At 42.2% G+C, this 25377-nt stretch overlaps 1 protein-coding gene and 1 long non-coding RNA gene across 3 annotated transcripts in view; both read right to left on the bottom strand.

The window, feature by feature from the left end:
* CHCHD3 (coiled-coil-helix-coiled-coil-helix domain containing 3) overlaps positions 1–25377 on the bottom strand; it is a 168132-nt gene that overhangs the window by 11584 nt on the left and 131171 nt on the right. For both annotated transcript variants that reach the window (XM_074538668.1, XM_074538669.1), the window contains one exon: positions 19456–19526. In XM_074538668.1, the coding sequence (XP_074394769.1) occupies positions 19456–19526 (71 nt within the window). The remainder of the gene's footprint in view (positions 1–19455; positions 19527–25377) is intronic.
* Positions 9578–12895, bottom strand: LOC141728728 (uncharacterized). The gene is made up of 2 exons (XR_012579876.1): positions 11769–12895; positions 9578–11642 (listed from the first exon to the last, which is right to left on the bottom strand). It is a non-coding gene; the product is annotated as an uncharacterized LOC141728728 (long non-coding RNA).

The raw sequence follows: 25377 nt of genomic DNA, 5'->3' as shown, positions 1-25377 counted from the left end.
GGGCTGGGAAAGTGAAGATGTGTGATTTTCCTGGAGAACACTGGTGAGGATGCCAGCAGCAGGATGAAAGGGGATTATGTGAATTCGGGGTAGGAAAATCACTTTCATCAGAGATTCCATTTCTTTTGGCCAGGAGTGAAAAAAAAAATATAAAATAAAGGTTGGTAGCCTGAGCAGAGATGGATTAACTGAGCAGATGGACAGGAAAGGCCACAGTGGAGGGATTTTACACACGGAGGCAGCAAGAGAAACGTGAGCCCAGCTCAGGAGAGCCTGAGGGAAGGGCAGCTCAAAGCTGAATGTGCAGGACACCTCTGAAACAGCAGCAAGGCATTTGTGCTCTCCACCACCACCCAAAAAGGTGCTGGCGAGAGGATTCCTCTTTTTATAACATCTCCTCACCCAAAAGGTGATTCTTCTTAAAAAAAAGAAGAATCCTCCTTTGTTTAACCCACTTCTCCCAGCAGCATCACTGCCGAGTGAATCCACAGGACAAGTTTGCAGCACAGAAAATAATTGTAAAACAGGACCCAGGGAAAAAAAAGACAAAAGGGCACATGGTAATGAAGGTCCTCATTGCTGCACCATTATTTTTAGTTTTTCCATTAATTTACTCCTTCTATTAAGCTATTTTTGAAGCTTGTTTTTGCACATGCAGTAGGTGATGACTCGAAGGCAGGGTACGGAACGTGTGAGGCACAAACCAAATGGTTCAGTTCTTCTCCCAGTGCTTGGGAAGGAAAAACACAGATCTGATTGCTGAGTATCTACAAATGCTGGTCCCTAATCAAGCTGTGCCCACACACAGCCCTCACAATCACTGCGTGGGAAGTGCTGCCAGCAAAAGATCAAGTACTGCAGAGTTGATTCTTGCTTTTATTTACACTCGGGTGCCGAGTGTGACTTCTCCAAAAGGTGTCAAAGAAAGAATTTTCCTAATGAATCTCTGCTGAAATGCTGCAAGGGAACCACAGTGGTATCTGCTCTGCAATTGAGAATGTAAAATCTACTAAATAAATAACTTAAAGGTTGGAATAAAGCTTACTCCACTTTTTGTGCTACTCATAATCAAGTCCAGAATTATTCTTCCCTGTGTTATTTTAAATCCTTTCTCCAAAAACCCCTGCACCCCAAAATCACAGGGAAATGTTTGTCATCCTCTCATTTATTTAATCTCTTACCCATCTCTTACCCTGTCAAAAGCAAATAAAAATCTACTCTAAACATTCTGATATTTGGAATTTGGGGAAGGAAAGGAAAAGGGGGAAGGAAAGGAAAAAGGAGGAGAGGAAGGAAGGGGAAAGGAAAAGGGAAAGGGAAAGGAAAAGGAAAAGGAAAAGGAAAAGGAAAAGGAAAAGGAAAAGGAAAAGGAAAAGGAAAAGGAAAAGGAAAAGGAACTGGATGGGCTTTAAGCTCCCTACCAACCCCAACCATTCCAGGATTGAGCAATTCCACATTTGTACATGGAAATTTATGCACATCCTTAAAGCCTTTCTTGGGCAAGGACTGAAGAGGAAGACAACAGGATGAGGATCAGGAAAAAATATTCTGGTTGTGAATCTTAATTTGTCGGATGTCAAGGATAACCTTCAGGCCCTCAGGACACCTCATGAGGAGCAGATCTCTTCAGCCCAGAGAAGGACAACTGCAAGAGCTGGATCTCAATTATCAATGAATTACAGGATGAAATCATCACTGGATTACAGGCAGAGGCAGCCAGACAGGTTTCCCAGCAGTGGGTTTACAATGCCAAAAAAAAATCCAAACCTTCCCCAAAGAACAGCTGATGAAAAGCTGGGACTCACTGCCAGAGCATACTGGGGTTATCAAAAGCACATTTAGGTTCAAAAATAATTCTACAGGAAGGTGTGAGGTGCCCAGCAAGAGATTACAAGCAAGATCTGCCTCAGGAAAGCCCCACACCACCACTTGTTTGAAGGCAAAATGGTACCACTTAACCATTCCCTCATTTTTACAGCATTCCCTAAAATCCCACTCCCAGCTCAGGAGACTCTGATCTGACCTGCTGTGGTTGCCTAAATTCCAAATATGTCAAGAAGCAACCTAACAAATTAAGACAGGATTCCCATCCACCCTGAGAGACAAAACGAGTTTGAATACTTTGATTTAAACTGCTATGAACTGATCTGCATGATCCCAAACCACTATTTATTTATGAAATTCCCCTCTCTCCAAAAATAGAAGAAAAAACCCTCAAACAGAAGAAAAACCCTCTTCAAATCCAAAGCACACCACCATTAATGCAGAAATGTACCTCACCCACAGCTGGTTCCTGCAGCTGCAAAGGGAGCAGAGTGTTGGAAATACCCAAATTTAGGAGGCACTTTTCTTTTTAGCTTAAGGGACAGTTTTTAGTGAATAGCAGGATACTAAAATAAACAATCACATGCATGGCAATGATACAAATTCCTTCTAACAGGGGCATGGATGCTGCTACAAAGTAGGAAAGAGAATTTAGCAACTGCAGGCTTTAATTAGAAGGAACTTAAGGAGGAGCAGTTTTAACTCTGTGGAATATTTTGTAGTACCTAAATGTTATATATAGAAATATATAGAGAAATATATAGAGAAATACTCCTTGGCCTTGCACAGATCAAACCCAGCTCTTAATTTTGACAAGTTCAGAGCCAAAGAATGATCCCAGATGTAGCCAAGCCCGTCCCACCACTGCTGAGGACAAAATCCAAACTTTTCCCAGCTCCAGAGCCCCATCAGCTCTGCGTGGATGGAGCCAAGCCCTCAAATTTCATGATCAGCAATCCAACATTTGCATCCAAACCTCATCATGTCAACCCAGATCACAGACTATTTTTAGAGCTTGCATGTGGTATCACTTGGGCTCAGCCTTACTCACCCGAAAAAGAATTATTTAATGAAGACTGGCAGGATTCCACTTGGCTGATCAGGAGAACACAAGTCAAGGATCATCACTGCAAACAACACCATGTGCTAGAGTTCCTTACTATTTACTCCTAATATGGAATTTGGAGGAGGTTTCTGAAGGTTTAGGGAGCAAAGGAATCAAAGCTCCCCTCAGCTCCAGCTCCAGCTCCAGGAAAGGCAGATCCAGCTCTGGGAGACTGAACTGATGTTTTGCTGATATTTCTCACAGAAGTGGCTGATGCCAGTTCTAGGATTACTTGGAGAGATTAAACCTTGATATTTCTAATTTTCAAAGGAAAAAATAATTCTGCAACAGTTTGTAACCTGCTTCTCTATGAAGGTGGCAAAAAAGACAGAGTTTAATCCACTTAAATGATCTATTTTAGTGTTATTCCGGTCCCTGCATTAAATCTTCCACTGCAACTTTACATCATTGTGTGTGTAAAGCACACAGACACACACACAAAAAAAAAAAAATCCAGACAGATCCAAATGAGCAGCATAAACCAAATGCAGGACAGCAAAGCACATTGTGGATTTATTACTGCCACTTATTTCCTAAGAGCTACAACTCACTGCAGGCTTTGTGAAGGCCTCACATCAAACCATCATCCCCAAACCCTGGTGATAAAACCTTCACTGAGCCTCACACTGAAAAAAAACCACCCAAAACCAACCAGTTTTGCCCTTCTAAAGGTGCTAAATAATATGTTCTAACAAGCAGGCACTTTTTTCCTCTCTAGCAAAGGTCAACTACAGCACTCAACACAAAGAACCACAAGACACTAACTCGTGGCACATTATTATCCAAATATTACTCTCCAGAGCAATATATATTTAACTATTCTCTTCAGCTATAAAAGGCCCCAAACCTCTGTTAAGTGACCACAAAAATCAAAGATATTATGGGCAGAAGCAGTGTCCAGAAAAAAGCAATTACCAGTTAAACACTTCGGGTGATGATTACTCGAGGGAACTGAAGGTTGTAATCTTAAGAGAAAGCAAAATAAATGCCAATTTTTCATTTGGCCATGAAGTTATTTAGGAAAACAGGCTTGGATTCACTCTGCTAAGCCACAAAGGCCACGTGTGATTCTACAAATCTTGGGTCGGGATGAGGCTGAGCCACTCTTTTCATAAAACAGAATCAGCTGTGTTGTAACAACAAATTCATCAATCAAATGATTCAACAATCAAATGTCATCAACTCCTACAAAGAGAAATAATCGCACTGAGAGGGTGCTGAGAACCAGGGGCCACTGCACCTTGCTCTAATATATCTTAAGACTAAGAAATCTGGATGATTTTTTCTTTTTTTAAATACTTTTGTTGTTGTGTTTCTCTATGCAATTATGTTATCTATGTATTTATTGTAGATGTTGTCATCAACTCCAACAAAGAGCAATAATCCCACTGAGAAGGTGCTGAGAATATATCTTAGCCTTAAGATATCTGTATGATGTTTTTTCTCTTTTTTAAAATACTTTTGTTGTTGTGTTTTTCTACATAATGATGTTATTCATGTATTTGTTGTGAATGTTTTGGAATTTTACTTTTTTTTTAGGGTGGTTTGAATTAGTTTGTGGTAGATGGTGGGGTTGTGTTTTTGTTTTTGGGGTAGTTGCTTTTAGGTGTACTGTATGTTTTTTTAGGTGAAAGTAAAGTGAGGTTTGTATTTTATTGTTAAAGGAATGGAGAAAAATTGATAATGTTAATAGGGGGATGTTATTTTGTTGTTCCGGATTCTAGCTTGTATTGGAGTATACTATTGGTACAGTAGTTTTTAATGGAGTTATTTTATTTAAGGCATAATATTTCATAGTGTATATTTAATTTTAATAATAATAATAATTTAAATAATTTTATTAATAAAACTTAGTACTGTTTGGTGTAGTAGTATTTAATGGTGGAGTAATTTTATTTAAGGCATGATAGTTTATCATTATTATTTTTAAAATAATAATAATGGTAATAATAAATTTGTTTATAATAATAAAAAATAGTACTGTTTTGTATAATAGCGTTTAATGGTGGAGTTATTTTATTTAAGGTATGATAGCTCACAGTTAATCTTTATGTTCTAATAATAATAATAATGTTAACAATATTATTATTTTATTAATAAAATTAATAAATGTAACTTTAAATAATAATGATAATAATAATTTAATTAAAATATATCATGTGTTACAGAAACATGAAAACAGAATGCCTTTGTGGTTGAGGGCATTCTGGTTGTGCCAGTGCTGCTGGAGACAGAGCCCAAGGGCAGCTGGGCACAGGCACCTTGTCACTGACATCTTTTATGAAAATTCCCTTTGCCAGGATTTTTTCTCCTGAGAAGCTGGGAATCTTCAGCTTCTCCATGTTTTGCTCCTTTGGAATGTGATTTGGAGAATTGTTTACCCAGCATGTGAATTGTTTTTAATTAATGACCAATCCCAGTCCAGCTGTGCCAGACTCTGGTCAGTCACAAGATTTTATTATTCATTCCTTTCTAGCTTTCTGATGTCTCCTTTCTCTTTCTTTACTATAGTGTTAATATACCATTTTCTTTTAATATAATATAGATCATAAAATAATAAATCAGCCTGCTGAAACATGGAGTCAAGATTCTCATCTCTTCCCTTGTCAGGGTTGCCTGCAAATTCCACAGCACCTTTCAGGGGCTGTGGGAGTGCTGGGGGCACCCTGAGTCTCCTTTCCTGCAGCCTGAGCACCCCCAGCTCCCTCAGGGTTCCTGATTTGTGTTCCAGCCCCTCTCACAGCAGCTGGGGCTGCCCCTGGAATGCCCAGGCCAGGTTGGACACTGGGGCTGGAGCAGCCTGGGACAGTGAGAGGTGTCCCTGCCATGGCACTGGATGGTCTGGAATGTTCCTTCCAACCCAAACCATTCCCTGGATCTGTGAGGGCACCAGGGGAGCAGTCTGAGGCAGAGGATCCTGATGGAAACCTCAGTGCCAGCTCACAAAAACCTTTCCAAGGTCTCTCCTCACCCCCCACCCTGTGCTGGCAGCATTAATTAGACACTGCCTTATTTAACAGAACTTCACTCTGCTCCAAGAAAGTCAGCCTTGTGTTTTATAACCTCAGCACAATTTTCAAGCTCCTGTTTCTTTCTGCAAGGTCTTCAGGTGGTTTGGTAAAGGGATGCTTTTAAGTTAAAGCAGCTCAAGTTTGACAAACTTTAGATTAACCACTCACATTTCTCCCAGTTAGGTCGTGCCCCTTGATTTCAATTTGTTCCTCACTAAAGTTTTCTGCTAATTGCTGCTGTGTGAAGAATTCATCTTGCTGCTCCTGAGGCTCATCCTGTCACAAAGGATGGTATGAGAGAAGGAAAATAGTTCTGAACACCTGGTGATCTTTGCCATCATGTTGGGATTTTTGGGTTTGTTTTGAAGGGGCTTAAATGCAACAGTGTGAAATAACCCTCAGAGAACAGTCATAATTTAGGGGAAAATGAATCAGTGATGGGAATTGTAAGAGAAACAGCATTTTTACCACAGACCTTTCCTCCTCCTCCTGGCATCATTTGTGCAAGCAGGTATAATTTCAGTGACCTCTTTCATTCCATACAAACAAAAAAAAGCCTCTCTGGGGGTGCTGCCACTAGAAACCAGCAGGATTTTCTCACCTTCATCCCACTCCATGGGAAAGGTGAGTCCACTTAAAAGCTGAGGAGGGAATAAGTGCAAAATCCCCCCCTAAAAGGTACAGAGAGTTCATAGAGACAATAATGAACATAATTACAGTTAGTTATTGTTTGCTCTACTCACAACCCTACTTTATAATGCTCCTGCCAGCAGAGCTGCTTTATGGGCTGTCTTTTTCAGGCAGCAAACCTTTTCATAAATCAAAGCCTCCAAGCAACACCAGGCAGTTTCTCCTGCAGCCTGTTTGAAAATAAAAGTTAACACCGAGCCCTGGCTGTTATCAATCTTCATAAATGTGTCCATGATACAGCAAATCTGTTCCATATTACCCCAGCTCTGCTCCTAATGCATGCACAGGAGCAAACCCAGGGGCTTAATGGAGCTCCTAAATGCCTTGGAAGTGGGAGCCACGTTAAGTGGCAAGGGAAGTCTGAAAGGAATAACTGCTTTGCTCATTTCTTCCAATGCAGGATGAAATTATTCCCCTTCCAGCTTGAAAAATGTGTATTGTGCTACAATACACAAAATAGAGACCCCAGGAAAACGTGGGTTGTGTTTAAGGGACTGCAATTGGAAGGGGAAATTATCAGGATTTCAGGAATTTCTTTTAGCGCAGATCTGTGGGATTGAGGGGTTTTATATTCAGGTAGTGAACTGAAAATCTGACAGAATTAATAAACTTATTGCTGTGGCACCCATTCCCTCTGAAGGAGGAGAAAGGGGACCTGATCTGTATTAATTTGTATTTTCCAGGGCCTGCAGGGGCTCCAGGAGAGCTGCAGAGGGACTGGGGACAAGGCCTGCAGGGACAGCACCCAGGGAATGGCTCCCACTGCCAGAGGGCAGCCATGGGTGGCATCTTGGCAATGAGCAATTCCTGCCTGGGCTGGCATTGCCAGAGCAGCTGGGGCTGCCCCTGATCCCTGCAGTGCCCAAGGCCAGGCTGGAGCAGCCTGGGATGGTGGGCTTGGAATGGGATGGGCTTGAAGGGCCCTTCCCACCCAAACCATTCTGGCATTTGGGACACTCAGAATCCATCCCCAGGGGTTTTTATGGGAGTTGGGGATGGCAAAGGGAAGGGAGACCCTTCCTGGAGTGCTGAGATTGCCAGTGAAGCCCCCAGAGCCCAAAATCCCTTCCTGGAGAGGAGTCGGGGTGGGGATGGATCCAATGCCAGGCTGGGAGAGCTGGGAATGGAGGGAATTCCCTGGAGAGGGAGCCGGGGGTGGGATTTTGGGAAGGGATTCCCAGAGCAGCTGGGGCTGCCCCTGATCCCTGCAGTGCCCAAGGAAGGATTGGAGCCCCCTGGGACAGGGGGAGGTGTCCCTGCCATGGCATCCATGACACACAGGATGTCCTTTAAGGACCCTTCCAACCCAAACCATTCTGTGATCCTGTGATTTAACCACTTTAAAGAAACCTAAATACTCATTTTACAAACCTTATTTTCTGAGTCTGACAGCCTTTTACAACCACCTCCATGACTTGAGATTATTTCCCCAAATATTTACTGCCCACTTTGCCTTTAAGCTGTGATTTCCCCCAGGTGCACTCCAAGCAGAATGGCTGTGGTGTATTTTTTGCCCCTGATTTTCCAACACTACTGGAAAGGAGATTAAAATAAAAAAGGGGAACCACATGTCATGTGGTAACAGAGATAATTTGTAATTCATTCTTCACCCTGTACCCAGGAACAGGTGAATTCTCCTTAAAAAAACCCCACCAGCAGCTCTGGGAAATATTCTCCCATCCCCAAAGGCAGGTGTGTGCTGGAGGCTCCCAAGTGAGATTTGTAGGATTTGATCCTACAGATGGCTTGGCCTCATTAAAAACATCCTTAGAAAAGGTATTTGTAAATCTCAGCCACAAAAGATTAGGAAATACAGAACAAATTAATAACAAAAAGGAGCTGCTGTGGGGTTTAACCTCCCAGCTTTAATGCTGTAATTGGGAAATCTGTGACTGGTGTTCAGAGGAAATCCCAACAAAGGATAAAGTATTAAATCAAGAGGCTTTATTCCTTGTTTGGAATAAACCTGGGGAGGGAGGAGGCAGCCAGATGTGCCCTGGAATGCCAAACACACCGGGAGGAGCTGCTCATTCCTCAGGAGCAGCTCCCAAACCTGCAGCCACAGCTGGGATGGTCCCAATGGGGGCATCCAGGAACTCCCCCAGCACTGATTCCCAGTATAATTCCCAGTATAAATTATATTCCCAATACAATTTATTTATAAATAAATAAGCTTTTATAAATAAATCCCCGAAGGAGAATCAGAACCAATCCCACTGAGGGCCACCAAGGTGTGAGGGCAGAGTTTCACTTGATTCTTTCACAGAGAAATGAAAATTACTTCTTTAAAATGACTTTGTGTTTCTCTGTAAGCAGAAAATGTTTGAAAATGGAGATGCAGAAAATGCAAAAAATGGAGAAAATGGAGAAAAGCAGCAGTGGCTGAACACATTTCTCTTTCCAACACATCCACCCTGAACAGGAAAAGAACCTTCTAAATATGGAAAGGACCTGCAGATCATAAAATCACAGAGTGGTTCAGCTTGGAAAAGACTTGAAAGATATCAAGTTCACCCAGTTCCAACTCCCCTTCCACAGGCAAATTTTCCACAGAGTTATCCCAGAATATCCTACACAGTTATCCCATCCATCCTACTCAATTATCCCACTCCATCCTACACAGTTAATTTTAAATAATTCTATTAATTCATAGAAAATTTTAAAAAAAATCCTACTCCTAACTTGGTGCTTTACAAACATTAATTTTAAGATTGCTTTCTCCATTTGAAGATTGCTTTCTTCATTTTAAGATTGCTTTCTCAATTTAAGATTGCTTTCTTCATTTTAAGATTGCTTTCTCACAGTTATCCCACCATATCCTATACAGTTATCCCACTCCATCCTACCCGGTAATTTAAAATAATTGTATTAATTCATAGAAAATTTTAAAAAAATTCCTACTCCTGACTTGGTGTTTTACAAACATTATTTTTAAGACTGCTTTCTCCATTTTAAGACTGTTTTCTCACAGAGTTATCCCACAATACCCTACTCAGTTATCCCACTCCATCCTACATAGTTATACCCCCACAACAATATCCTAATTATCCTGTTTTACCTGTCTCCCCTCCCAAAAAAAAATTTTATTTCACATATTAATTCATAGTAAATGTAAAAAAATTCCTAATCCTGACTTGGTGCTTTAGAAACATTAATTTTAAGATTGCTTTTTTAATTTTTAGATTGCTTTCTCACAGTTATCCCACCATATCCTATACAGTTATCCCACTCCATCCTACACAGCTAATTTAAAATAATTCTATTAATTCATAGAAAATTTAAAAAAAAAATCCTACTCCTGACTTGGTGCCTTAAAAATATTAAGATTGCTTTCTCCATTTTAAGATTGCTTCTCACAGAGTTATCTCACCATATCCTATACAGTTATCCCACTCCATCCTACACAGTTAATTTAAAATAATTCTATTAATTAACAGAAAATTTAAAAAATTCCTACTCCTGACTTGGTGTCTTACAGGCAGTAATTTTAATTTTGCTTTCTTAATTTTAAGATTGCTTTCTCACAGAGTTATCCCACAATACCCTACACAGTTATCCCACTCCATCCTACACAGTTATCCCCCACAACAATATCCTACAATAATTATCCTGTTTTACCTGTCTCCCCTCCCATAAAATCTTTTATTTCACATATTAATTCATAGTAAATTTAATAAAAAAATCCTACTCCTGACTTGGCGCTTTACAAACATTAATTTTAAGATTGCTTTCTCCATTTTAAGATTGCTTTCTCTCCGTTATCTCACCATATCCTATACAGTTATCCCATTCCATCCTACACAGTTAATTTAAAATAATTCCATTAATTTATAGAAAATGTAAAAAAAAATCCTATTCCTGACTTGGTGTCTTACAGACAATAATTTTAATTTAGGTTTCTTAATTTAAACATTGCTTTCTCACAGAGTTATCCCACAATACCCTACACAGTTATCCCACTCCATCCTACACAGTTATCCCCTCACAACAATATCCTATAATAATTATCTTGTTCTACCTGTCCCCCCTCCCAAAAAGTCTTTTATTTTACATATTAATTCATAGAAAATTTAATAAAAAAATCCTACTCCTGACTTGGTGCTTTAGAAACATTAATTTTAAGATTGCTTTCTCCATTACAGAGAGTAAAGGATCTCACTGCGGGAAAAGCTGGGGATAGCCTGAGGGGAGATTTAATGAATGTATCCATGATTTCTAAAAGGGGGAAAATAAAAGATTATGCCAAAGATGGAAAGAACTGACTTGCCCTCTTTATTAATGTGCTAAATTTTGAATAATGGATTTTAAAAGTTAATGTAACTCTCAAAAACACCATCAGAGCTTCAATCCTGCCTCCTGACCAAACACGTTTAAATTTCACATCAGAGCTCAGAGATGTGATGAAAACACATCCTCATGCCCAGATTCTCTGTGAAAGACAAACACACAAATATTTCACCAGGTTTTCCTTTGTTCTGAAGGAATCTGCATCCAAATGCACAATTCATGTTTTATCCAGCCCTTGCTCCTAATGGACTGCACTGATCAAAGAAACAAAGTTAAATACCTGAGTGGCTGCAGGGAAACCCAAAATTGTCATGGCTGAAGTGACAATCACAGGTAAACAAACTGCAAAGGGCCTTTAGGGAATTCTGAGATCCCAAAGGATCACTGGAGAAAGGCAAAGGATTCTCTGATTCCTTTAGAGGTGCAGAGCGACTGAGACAGGGGAGCTGCTGCCCACCAAAATCCCCTCTCTAAACTGCAACTGGGTGAATTTTAAGGGTCAAAGCACAAAGAAGCAGAAAGTCCAAGAGATTTCTTGAGTGAGCCCTGCTCCTGTAGCCCTCAGCTCTGCTCCTGTAGCCCTCAGCCCACCAAAATCCCCTCTTTAACTGGAACTGGATGATTTTTAAGGCCCTTGGATTAAAGCACAACCTCTTGTACAATGCAGCAGAAAGTCCAAGAGAATTCTTGAGTGAGCTCTGCTCCTGTAGCCCTCAGCTCTGATCCTGTAGCCCTCAGCCCACCAAAATCCCCTTTTTAACTGGAACTGGGTGATTTTAAAGGTTCCTGGGTGAAAGCACAACCTCTTGTACAAAAGAAAGTCCAAGAGATTTCTTGAGTGAGCTCTGCACCTGTAGCCCTCAGCCCACCAAAATCCCCTCCTAATTTTTGATTTTTAAGGTCCCTGGGTCAAAGCACAATTTCTTGTACGAAGCAGCAGAAAGTCCAAGAGAATTCTTCTGCTCCTGTAGCCTCCAACCCACCAAAATCCCCTCTCTAAACTGCAACTGGGTGATTTTTAAGGGTCAAAGCACAATCTCTTGTACAAAGGAGCAGAAAGTCCAAGAGATTTCTTGAGTGAGCTCAGCACCTGTAGCCCTCAGCCCACCAAAATCCCCTCTCTAAATTAGAATTGGGTAATTTTTAAGGTCCTTGGTCAAAGCACAATTTCTTGTACAAAGCAGCAGGAAGTCCAAGAGAATTCTTGAGTGAGCTCTGCACCTGTAGCCCTCAGCTCTGATTCTGTAGCCCTCAGCCCACCAAAATCCCCTCCTAATTTTTGATTTTTAAGGTCCCTGGGTCAAAGCACAATTTCTTGTACAAAGCAGCAGGAAGTCCAAGAGAATTCTTGAGAGAATTCTGCTCCTGTAGCCCTCAGCCCACCAAAATCCCCTCTTTAAACTCAAACTGGGTGATTTTTAAGGCCCTTGGATTAAAGCACAATCTCTTGTACAATGCAGCAGAAAGTCCAAGAGAATTCTTGAGTGAGCTCTGCTCCTGTAGCCCTCAGCCCACCAAAATCCACTCTAAACTGGAACTGGGCAATTTTTAAGGGTCAAAGCAGAATCTCTTGTACAAAGGAGCAGAAAGTCCAAGAGAATTCTTGAGTGAATTCTGCACCTGTAGCCCTCAGCCCACCAAAATCCCCTCCTAATTTTTGATTTTTAAGGTCCCTGGGTCAAAGCACAATTTCTTGTACGAAGCAGCAGAAAGTCCAAGAGAATTCTTCTGCTCCCGTAGCCTCCAACCCACCAAAATCCCCTCTCTAAACTGCAACTGGGTGATTTTTAAGGGTCAAAGCACAATCTCTTGTACAAAGCAGCACAAAGTCCAAGAGATTTCTTGAGTGAGCTCAGCTCCTGCAGCCCTCAGGTGAACCCAAGCCCTGAGTGAAAGAACTGAGCAAAGAAAAGAGTTCATTCAAAAGGAACAGGGTTTGGGACGTGCAGGGTAAACAGGAGGCTGGAAAGGTTTATTGAAGAACCTGGGCTGGTTCCAAGCTAACAGGGGGGACAGCAGCACTTCCATGCTGGAAACTGCACCCACACCTGGCTTTAGGCAGTGAAATGTGTTTGAGATCACAGCCCTCTGCTTGAAGCGCTTCAGAAACCTCTCCTGGCGGCAGCACAGCTGTGTGTGAAGAGGTGCAAGAGCAGGAGGAGGGATGAGACCTTTGGGTACCTCTGTTGCTAAGAAAAGCTGAGGGGCTCAGCTGAGCTGTCGTATTTAATTCTTTAATTCCCAGCATCACTTACAAACAGCTCCCACCTCTCTGGTTGGAGTGCAGCCTCTCTGAGTTCCTCAGAGAGAGAGACGAATGCAGGGCTTGAATTAAAGCCTTTAGAGAAATTTAAGATATATAAAGCCACACAGATATGAAGTAGAAATGCAGGTTTAAGTTTTAAGTAAGTGTAAGTTATAGTTTTAATTTAGTAGAAATATATTTTAAGTGCCTTAAGAAACCGTGCTAGTTAGTAAAACCCTAAAGCCTAGTTTAAAAGTTCAGTAACTTAGCTCCAAACATAACAAAAACAGAACCTTGCCACTATAAAAGGTAGAATTATTCACATAAACAGATAAAATTACATGTGTAAATAGACAGAACTATTCAGGTAGATAGATAAACTCATACCTGTAAATTGTAAGGAAGAAAACAGATAATGTTATAGATATAGATAATATTATAGACATAGATATATAGATATAGATATGTAGATATGGATATGTAGATATAGATATAGATATATAGATATAAATATATAGATATAGATATATAGAGATATAGATATAGAAATATAGAGTTATAGATATATAGATTTAGAGATAATATTATATGTGTAGTTTTTAGGTAAGAACCGACACTACTTTTGTACTACTTTTGCACATTAGAATCAAGTTCAGATTGGTTCAGAAAGAATGTTTTAGAATCATGTTTTTAGCTGATTGGATGAATGTGTGAATTTATGAATAAAGTGCCCTGTAATGGGGGGCAAGAAACAACAACCACAACAACAAGAAGAGAAGGAAAGAAGAAGAAGAAAAAGAAAAAAGAAGAAAAAGGGGCTGTGGTCCCTGCAGCTGCTGCTCCAGCTTGGGACTCTCAAAAAAATGCCAGAAAGCTTCAGTAGGGACTTTAACACCTTGAACTGTTTGCCTTTCAGACTGACATATTCGTGCAATAAACAACTTTATAGCAACCAACAACTGCTCGTGTCTCTTTGAAGACCCCAGACCCAGTAACACCTCAGCACTCTCTAAGGGATGTGAGGAGGAACCTGGGACCATCATCCATGTGACAAAAAAATCAAGGATACCACCACCAACAGCATCACCAAGGCCAACAACCCCGCAGTGATTCCCTCTCCTGACAAAGCAGCACTTATATTTGCTGTGTTTGTAAAAGAAAACATGAATTCAGGAGGTTTCTGTGCAGAGCTCACTGCCCTTGGCTAAGCAAAAAAAAATCTGAACTAAAGGCACAAAGCCTGCGGGATTTTTTTGTAGCTTCCTATTTTCTGTTATTGACAAAACAGTAGGTGGGATTTCATAAATAACTGGTAATTGGTAGTTTTAACTTTAGGTTTAAAAGTAGCTGATTTTAATTCAGGGCCAGGCTGAAGCAGTTTGGTCTAGGGAAGGTGTCCCTGCCCATGCAGGGGGTGGAATGGGATGAACTTTGAGGTCCCTCCAACCCAAACCATTTTGGAAATCAGTGATGTTATTTAAGGTACAAACTGTAAGGCTGTCTCTGCACAAGGAGAAATAAAGCACAAATTCTTTGCCTGGCTCTCTGCACCACGGATTTTTGTGTTACAGAGTTATGTGAATGCACCATGATGGTGACTGAAGATATTTGCATTAAGAAACTATCAATATTTTTAATTTACAGGCAGTGCAAGAGCCCTTCAAAAGTCACCACATGTGCCCCAAGATCAGAAGGGTAACGAGGACAGAAAATAAAGCCACACTTCCCTGGACTCGCTCCAAAGTCATCAATAAAAAGCTGATTTTCTCTCAACCCTGCTTTTTTTCCCCTCAGTGTCCAGGGAATTGGCACCACAGCTTTGTGACACAATTATATCTGAATATCCAAGTGTTGCTGTTATTAATTTACTGTGGTTTCATTGTGCTCCTTCTCAGCTTCACAGCTCACAACAGCATCAGTCAGAACACCTAGGCAATATTTGGAATATTTCAAATATTCACAGCTGAGCATCAAACAGAACTTCATGGGGGAGCTGTCCATGAAGGAAGTGGAACTGGATGATCCTTAAGGTCCTTCCCAGTCAAACCACCCATTATTATGAATTTCTGATCATAATAATGTCTTAAATTTTATTTCCAGTAAACATTAATGACCTGGGCTTTGTGATAGAGAAATCCTAATTAAAGAAAGGTATGACATTGTAAATTTGACACAAATTTACACCACACATACACAGTAGAAGTGTAGTAAAAGTGGAGGAGCCCAGACTGGGGACCTAACTACAAAACTGTATTTTTTCTGTGCTTATTCTGAATCTGTAATTCAGAATAAACACCCAACACTTCCAGCTGCATCCTTTGGATCACCACTGTCACTGTCCAGGCAAACTTTGGGGAATTCATTCCATTATTGGGGGAAACCTCATCCCAAACTGATCAGTCAATCCCCCAGGAGGATTTGGGGTTTCCATCACTCTGGATGGCTGGGAATGAAGTTTTTCCCACAAAACCCCAGCAGCAAGAACCAATTCCATGCTGTCCACAAGACAGAGCAGAAGAGGAATATTTAGGAAATATTTAGGAATATTTAGGAGAAAGCACTGCTGCACAGCTAGGAATGCTAAATACACTGCCAGAAATCAAAACCCACCGAAATAAAATATGTGTGTTGTAAATTTGACACAAATTTACACCACAAATACACAGTAGAAGTGGAGGAGCCCAGACTTGGGACCTAACCACAAAACTGTATTTTTTCTGTACTATTCTGAGTCTGTAATTCAGAATAAACACCCAGCACTTCCAGCTGCATCCTTTGGATCACCACTGTCACTGTCCAGGCAAACTTTGGGGAATTCATTCCATTATTGGGGGGAACCTCACCCCAAAATGTTCACTCAATCCCCCAGGAGGATTTGGGGTTTCCATCACTCTGGATGTCTGGGAATGAAGTTTTTCCCAAAAAACCCCAGCAGCAAGAAGCAATTCAATGCTGTCCATAAGACAGAGCAGGAGAGGAATATTTAGGAATTATTTAGGAATATTTAGGAAAAAGCACTGCTGCACAGCTAGGAATGCTAAATACACCGCCAGAAATCAAAACCCACCAAAGAGAAAATTTGTGTGGTGTAAATTTCACACAGATTTACACCATACGCAGTAAAAGTGGAGGAGCCCAGACTTGGGATCTAACTACCAAACTATATTTTTTCTGTATTTATTCTGAATCTGTAATTCAGAATAAACACCCAGCACTTCCAGCTGCATCCTTTGGATCACCACTGTCACTGTCCAAGCAAACTTTGGGGAATTCATTCCATTATTGGGGGGAACCTCACCCCAAACTGATCAGTCAATCCCCCAGGAGGATTTGGGGTTTCCATCACTCTGGATGGCTGGGAATGAAGTTTTTCCCACAAAACCCCAGCAGCAAGAAACAATTCCATGCTGTCCATAAAACAGCAAAGCAGGAGAGGAATATTTAGGAAATATTTAGGAATATTTAGGAGAAAGCACTGCTGCACAGCTAGGAATGCTAAATACACTTCCAGAAATCAAAACCCACCAAAGATAAAAACATTTATTTTAGGCTGCCTTTGCCCTCTCTGCTTCTTAAATGAATAATGAAGATGTCACTTGGCTCCAGACACCACGGGGGAATAAAATGTCACCGCCGCAGCTGCCGAATTTCCCGCTCCCAGCCCTCCAAATTAAGGGAAAAAACCCACAAAACAAAGGGGGAATTGGATTAGGAAAAGTTCAAATCCTTGCCCAAAGCCCAGCTCTTCCTGTAACGCTGCATTCTTCTCTCCTTGTGTAAACTCCTCATTAGAACAGAGCCATGTTCATAATGGAATAATTGGGGTTATAATGGAACTGTGGGAAGATAATTCCAGCTTTAGGAGGGGCAGCAGGGCCCTGTAATGTTGTTTTAATGTGATTTGGGGACTGCAGGAACTGCCTGAACCTGCTCATTTAGGATTTGATCAATGGGAATTAGGCTGGTAAAGAGATGGAGCATTTGATAATTCCCAATTTGATCAATGTGAATCAGGGCTTTGGTGGAGATAAAACATTCCTCATGGATATTTGGAATATCACTTTAATGCAGGCAGCAATAGGAACTGCAGACACAAGATTTGCCAGGTCTCTGATCCAAACCCATGTGGGATATTTGTATTTTTCCCCTTTTAATAGGGTTTAATTATCCCTAAAGACTGATGAAGCTACACTTGATGTAATTTCGGGGATTAAATGGAGGAAGGAAAATCCAGGAAATATTAAATATATAACAACACCATCCACTTCTTGCTGTGGGAAGTGATGCAGCTTAAAAAGTGGAAGAAATTCAAGTTATAGCACTAAAACTGGGCACCTAATTCTAGACATGCCTAAAATAAAGTCAGACTATTTGCTACCAACACCACAATTAGATCCATTAATCTTGCACTTGGAACCTGCAATCACAGGCAGCACATGGCTTTATGCATTAACAAAATTTAGCAGCTCAACCTTATTTAATTCTTCTTTTACAGCCAATTAAACAACTCTTTAAACACCACTGGAGCCTCTGTCCTCTCAATCCTCACGTGCAATTAAACTGCACATGAGAAGTGCCAAAAGAGCATCTTCAGGTCTCACTAAATCATTCCTCATTTATCCATCAAGTTCCATAAAAGAGGCAGTGATAAAATAACACCTCCTGCATTGAAACCTTCAATAAAGAGATACTGTGTTTAAAAGGATTTTATGTAAGGAAAAAAAACTTGAAATTGTAAAGTAATATTGGTATTTCAGGCACTTCATCAAATCTGCCACAATTTATGTGCATATTTCAGGCACTTTTTTTCTTTCATTTTGTTTTCTTGGAAGGCAATGTACCAATACTGAATCCACAGATGTAAAAATTCCCAATAATTTTTAGGAAATTTGGTTTGAAGTGGAAAAGCAGCACAGTGATTGCAGTGCTGCTGTTACAGAGCAGTCAAATGATGATTTCAATTCATACCTTTAGTTTTTAGAAAATTAAAAACAGTCCAATCCCATCTGTGATTCTCTGTCCAAATCCTTCTCAGTAAATATTCCTTGATTTCTGCACCCTATAAAATAATTTTCTTAATTTTCTTAAATTTCTAATTTTTCTTAAATTTCTTTGATGCTCAGGACTGGTCCCTGCTCCATCCGCAGCTCCATTTGTGCACAGAAAGGAACCCAAAAAATTTGATTTATTTAGGAAATCCTCTATGTATCAGGAGGAAAAACCCAATCCCAAACCCACCTCTGCCCACTAAACCCACCCAGAGCCCTTCAGCAAGATCTCAAATCCCACCAAAAGCTTCTTGTGGAATAATGCATGTGAAATGAGAAAATAATTTGATTTAGAAAGCTGAAAATATCCCCCTGTAACAGAGGAAGGAGACACCCAGGTGGGAATTTCATCCCAACCTTCCTGGATTTGCAGACATGATGGAAAACCCTCCAAATTATGTTTAAATCAGCCCTTGATCAATGGTCATCCTGTTTAAGGACAGATTAATTTAGTGTTCAATATAATCTGACCATTAAACACTACAAAATTTTTATATATACACCCAAGAATATTCAGCAATTCCTGCTGTTAAAGAGATAAAATGAATTTTTCTTATACTTTGAAATTATATTTGTATCATTACCAGCAGCTCAGAAAGGATTTTTCCCTTCCTGCTCATCAAAAACCAAAACAAAACACAAAACCAGAAGGAAATCCCTCCACAAATCTACGAAAATCGTGGCAGAATAATTCATTTTTCTGCAGCGTTTCTTGGTTTAGGGGAGAGAATTGAGGCTGTAAAAAGTTCTGTGTCCTCACTGAAATGATGGATGGGCCCTGGAGCCTGAGGGATGGAGCAGCCCAAAGGGAAGGTCCGAGGCCAGGGGTCACTGTCACTTTGATCCATCAATTACCAGATCTTCACTTCACTTTCTTCAGCACTAATAAAAATTATTCCATCTGACCTTCACCGCTGAGGGCAGAGTGAAATCCCTCATTTAAATCCTTCCCGTGGCGCCATTGTGATGCAAAGTTGGAATCTCATTTTTGGTGCTCCGTCAAATCTATTTTTAGACTAATTCATGCTTCTTATCAACTAGAAATTAATAAATGTGTACAATGTGTGCAACCCATTTCTCTGCAGCTTATGGTTCCTATACATTGGCCTCCAAATTCTCCCAAATTCCCTCCTTTCAACAGCCAGGGGGACTGATAGGATCTGTGAGGGAGGAAAGGGGAACGATTGTGCATTTTAATGGGGTAAGAACTCAGCCAGCTGCCAGGAGAAAACAGGGGGGACTCACTTGAAGCGAGCTGAGACTTCATCAGCAGCTTTTTGGTATTGCTCAGTGGTGACTTTGTAGAACTGGGCACTCTGAAAAAAAAAACAAAAAACAAAAAAACAGAATAAATACAGATTTCAGTTAGTATCATTTATAATGTCTAATCAATAAAGCTGATTTTGGATTTAAGTTGTTTCAAAAACTGTCAAAACTTAACCATAAAATGACAGAGTTTCAGAAATCACTTTTTTGGGAATTTTTTTTTAAATAAGTGTGTCTTGATTATGCAAAAGGAATGGCTCTTGGGGAAGAAACTCTAAAGGGGCACGAGGCAAGAATCCCATATTTAGCACAAGGTGGTCCTGGAGTCTTTGCAACTTCTTCATTAGAAATTAAATTCAAAATAGTGATTTTAAACTTCTCTGCAGTGCTCTGTTTGTGTTCCTCACACACATCTCCTCCCTGCCTCACAGGTGACATTGAGCCAAGCTTCAAAATCCCACAATAAATTAACAAAGGCTGGAATTTCCTTTCTGCTTTTTGCCTTGAAAACGCCTCTCTGAGGATTTACTGGAATATTCCAAACTCCCAGACTGCTTCCATCAGTTGCTAATTTCAGTTTTTAAAGCCAGAAGAGATTTTTCATCTCCCCTAAACCCAGGGATGGCTTTGGCTCAGTTCTACAAAAATCCTTCATTTCCAAGGTACAGGTGAGAGAAGCTCACCAAGCCACAGAAGTTTTCTAGGTGTGAAAATGCCGTGCCAGGGAAAGCTCAGCTTTGATTTGGGAAAATTCCTTCATGGAAAGGTTGGTTGGGCATTGGAAAAGCTGCAGGGGAGGAGTCCCCATCCCTGGAGGGATTTAAAGCCCTGTGGAGGTGGCATTTGGGGACACAGCTCAGTGTGGCCCTGGCAGGGCTGGGAATGGTTGGATTTGATGACCTCAAAGGTCTTTTCCAGCCTGAAGAATTCTGTGATGCTGCAGGCTGAGATAAATCACCGGGATGTTGTTTTGCTCCATGTCTCAATAACACAGAGGTGGCATTTTTCAGGAGGTTTTTATAGCCTGGGCACAGCTGGACCTCAGCTGTGATAACCAAGGCACCTGGCTGCCCAGCTGGAGGGAGAAAGCAAAGTTTGAGCAGCTCCAAATCCTCTGAAATCATTTTCCTGGGAGTGCTGCTGGAAACAGGACATGGAGAAGCAAAAAGGTTCTGCTGGCACTTGCAGGAACTCCAGTGTGGCTTTGAGTCATGGGCATCCCAGGGAATGATGTTAACATAGCAACAAAACCCTGACAATCCCACACTGTGATTGCATCAAAACCAGCTGAACTCTTATTTTAACAACCTGGACTTGATCCTGTGCTTTGGAGTTATTGATGCCTCAATATTGATTTGGCATCTTCCAAATATTTAATTGGTGTCAGGCTGAGGGAGCTGGGATTGTTCAGCCTGGAGAGGAAAATGTTCTGGGAGAGCTCAGAGATCCTAAAAATGCTCCAGGAGAGCTGCAGAGGGACTGGGGACAAGGCCTGCAGGGACAGCACCCAGGGAATGGCTCCCACTGCCAGAGGGCAGCCATGGGTGGCATCTTGGCAATGAGCAATTCCTGCCTGGGCTGGCATTGCCAGAGCAGCTGGGGCTGCCCCTGATCCCTGCAGTGCCCAAGGCCAGGCTGGAGCAGCCTGGGATGGTGGGCTTGGAATGGGATGGGCTTGAAGGGCCCTTCCCACCCAAACCATTCTGGCATTTGGGACACTCAGAATCCATCCCCAGGGGTTTTTATGGAAGTTGGGGATGGCAAAGGGAAGGGAGACCCTTCCTGGAGTGCTGAGATTGCCAGTGAAGCCCCCAGAGCCCAAAATTCCTTCCTGGAGAGGAGTCGGGGTGGGGATGGATCCAATGCCAGGCTGGGAGAGCTGGGAATGGAGGGAATTCCCTGGAGAGGGAGCCTGGGCTGGGATTTTGGGAAGGGATTCCCAGAGCAGCTGGGGCTGCCCCTGATCCCTGCAGTGCCCAAGGTTGGACACTGGGGCTGGAGCAGCCTGGGATGGTGGGAGGTGTCCCTGCCATGGCAGGGGTGGCACTGGGTGGGATTTAAGGCCTTTCCAACCCAAACCACTCCATGATTCCATAACACACATGGATGCCACCATCCAGTCCATGGGAAGCATCATTCCCATTTTAATTTTGGGTAAAATAAAGCAGTTTAGCTTCAGACATTGATGTATGGAAAAGCAATATGATGAAAACATTTTTAGGGGAGGGAAAAAATGGGAAAGGCTGTAAGTGGAGAGATCACTCTTCCATAAAAGTCACACATGACACAGGTCTGTGGTCACTGGGTGAGTAAACACGTCCTGAGGAATATTTATCATTTTATGAGCAGTGCAGATCTCACTCTTGCAAAAACACTTCCTGAAATTCCAAAAGAGGCAACACCAACTACGAAAAATTGCAAAGAAAAACATTTTCCCTTCCCACTGTAAGATTTCATCTTCCAAGCTTCTTCCCTGTGAACGATAATCTCAAAATGTACCGAAATCAGTGAATAAAATGCCAGCTCCAGACAGGGGTAAAATTGTAGTGCAGGGCTAATATTTTCTCACAAATGATAACAAATTGGGTAAGAGGCAGTGCAGGCAAAGGTCAGGGCTGGATCAGCGGGAGCAGGGAGCTGTGCTGCCCTGCCCAGCCCAGCCCCACTCCTCATCACTCATTTACACTCAAACCCAGCTTGCCACGCACCCTCATTTATTTTTTCATAAATCATCGGTGTCCAGAGAGCAAATGCAAGTGAAATTCTCCTCACACCAGCGACCCCCTGGCACTCAGCAAGCCCAGGCAGGCCCAGGGGGATGGGATGGGATTTGTGGGGTGGGATGGGATCTGTGGGATAGGATGGGATCTCTAGGATGAGATGGGATTGGATCTGTGGGATGGGATCTGTGGAATGGGATGGGATCTGTGGGATGGGATCTCTAGGATGAGATGGGATGAAATCTGTGGGATGGGATCTGTGGGATGGGATCCATGGGATGGGATGGGATGGGATCTGTGGGAAGGGATGGGATGTGTGGGATGGGATGGGATGGGATTTGTGGGATGGGATGGGATGGGATGGGATCTGTGGGATGGGATCCATGGGATGGGATCTGTGGGAAGGGATGGGATCTCTAGGATGAGATGGGATGGGATCTGTGGGATGGGATCTGTGGAATGGGATGGGATCTGTGGGATGAGATGGGATGAAATCTGTGGGATGGGATCTGTGGGATGGGATCCATGGGATGGGATGGGATAGGATCTGTGTGACGGGAAGGGATCCATGGGATGGGATCCATGATATGGGATATGTGGGATGGGATGGGATCCATGGGATGGGATCTGTGGGGTAGGATGGGATGGGATCCATAGGATGGGATGGGATCCATGGGATGGGATGGGATCTGTGGAATGGGATGGGATCTGTGGAATGGGACCTACGGGATGGGATGGGATCTGATGGGATAGCAGGGGATGGGATCCAAGAGATAGGATGAGATCTGTGGGATAGGAGGGGACGGGATCCGTGGGATGGGATGCAATGGGATGGGATCTGTGATATGGGATGGGATCCGTGGGATGGGATGGGATGGGATCCATGGGATAGGATGGGATCCATGGGATGGGATCTGCAGGATGGGATGGGATCTGATGGGATAGGAGGGGACGGGATCCATGAGATGGGATCTGTGGGATGGGACAGGATCTGTGGGATGGGATCCATGGCATGGCACAGCATGGGACCAGAATGACAGTTCAGCCTTGATTAAAATGAGCCCCAGTTCCTCAGCACAGGACCAACCAGGAGGGCTTGGCACACAGCTCAGATCTTCCAGAGAGGGTGAAACAAAGGCCAAGGTGAGGGGAAAGGAGTAGAAGGGTGCAAAAAAAGCCAACAAATATTTTCTGATGAAATCCAGGATAATTCAACAAGGTTCAGCATCTCAAATCTTCCCCCTGCTCAATTCCCTGAATCCACAGACAAAGGAGTCAGAGTTAAAACTTAAAGTGGAGGCAGAAAGTGCCCACTTGGCTCATCCTCACCTTCACAGCTCCTGGGGACACCCCTGGGCACCCACATTTTGCTTTAGCAGGTTCACAGTGATGCCTCAGGTTTGAACTTTTATATTTTTCACATTCTGTGCTGCCATAGTGTGTGGGTCTTGGCTTCACATTATGGGATGGTGAGCTCTGTGCACAGAGCAGGGAGACAAAACAATTCCTGCTCCAGCTGGGCACCAAGGACAAATGCCCCAAATCTCAGCCCAGGAGCACAAACCCCGTGGGCTGCAGAGAGAAAAACAAGCAGGGTGGGACTGCCTGGGCTGAAGCTGGGATGGGACAATGAACTGCAAGGTGCAAATGGAGCAGAACTGATCCCAGGGAGAGACCCCGGGAGCGCTCGTGCATTTTGGGGCCATTTTGGTTCATCTTGGGTGCAGCCCTGGCTGGGCTCTGGTGCTGCCCAAGGTGCAGCCATTGAGTGTCACTGTGATATTTTATGAAAAATCCCCTTTCCAGGATTGCTTCTCCTGCGAAGACAAGAAGCCTCAGCTTCTCCTGGGTTTGCTGCTCTGGAATGTGGTCTGGCGATTGTTTATCCAAACATGAGAATTGTTTTTAATTAATGACCAATCACCATCAGCTAGATAAGACTCTCTGAGTCAGTCACTGGTTTTTATTATTCATTCTTGTTAAGCTTTCTGATGTCTCCTTTCTCTTTCTTTGGTATAATTTAGTATAGCATTCTTTAATATAATATAATAAAATGATAAATCAGCCTTCTGAGAACTTGGAGTCAGATTCTCATCTCTCACCTCATCCTGGGGACCCTCACAAACACCACAATTGAGGAGAACCTTTCAATAAATCCCTGCTTTATTCTTTAACTCCGTTCTAGCTCAGATTCTGAAGGCATCGGGACGAGCCCACAGCGGGGTGAGCGTGGCCGGGGCAGGGCTGGGATGATGAATGGTTCTCCATCACCCCCTGTCCCCTCCCAGGCCGGCACTCACTGGAATCTTATTTAGGCTGCCATTTATCTTTCTTTGGGCCAGTCAATAAAGATGAACACAACAGTTGTAAGGATCGATTGCAATTTTTTCTCATTTTCAAGCATGAAGGAGCATTTCTGACATAAAAACAATATTCGGGGTGTACTTGTTCTGCTTTTTAATTGCAGTTCAAGTGATCAACTGAGCTGCTCTCTATGCCCAGAAGTTTTAATCCTACAAGCTATCAAGAAATCATTTGTTATCTTAGCTGAAGTGTGCTGTTTGTTGGCTCAGGTCTGCTATTGAAACTCACTCAGATTCCCTTTTAGAGATAAACTCTCCATAACCCAGAGATGAAGTTTCGTTTTTCCCTAATCCTCCAGATAAACGTGCAGTGGTCATTTCCCTAAATACAGATTAAAAATGGGGCTGTAGCATCATTTCCTCATCTCCAGATAAAGGCAGACACTTATTATTGGTTTATTATTAAACCAATCTGTGATTCCACAAAACAAAGGAGCAACCTGGAGAATGGAAATTCACTTCCCACCTTTCCAAGCTGGTCCAAGGCCAGCTTGGAGCAGCCTGGGACAGTGGGAGGTGTCCCTACCATGGCAATGGTGGCACTGGATGAGTTTAAAGTCCCCTTCAAACCCAAACCCAGCGATTTTGGGCCAAAAATAATGAAAATACTGTAGTAAAAATGAGTAACAAGTGGTGCCTTTCCCCTCAAAGCGAACTGAAAGAAACAGAGGCTGAATAAGAAGTTAAAGAGAATTTCAATTTCACTTTTAAATCCATCCAATTTGGCCTGATACAAACACAGAGCCACAGAAAATATAAATAATGCCATAAGTCAGGAGGAGAAAAATGAGATGTGGCCACTGGTGAAAGTGTTTTCA

The sequence above is a fragment of the Zonotrichia albicollis genome, chromosome 4 (genome assembly GCF_047830755.1).
Source record: "Zonotrichia albicollis isolate bZonAlb1 chromosome 4, bZonAlb1.hap1, whole genome shotgun sequence".
Classification (NCBI taxonomy): domain Eukaryota; kingdom Metazoa; phylum Chordata; class Aves; order Passeriformes; family Passerellidae; genus Zonotrichia; species Zonotrichia albicollis.
Note: the sequence above shows the minus strand (reverse complement) of the source record. Positions and strands in the feature narration are given on the sequence as shown.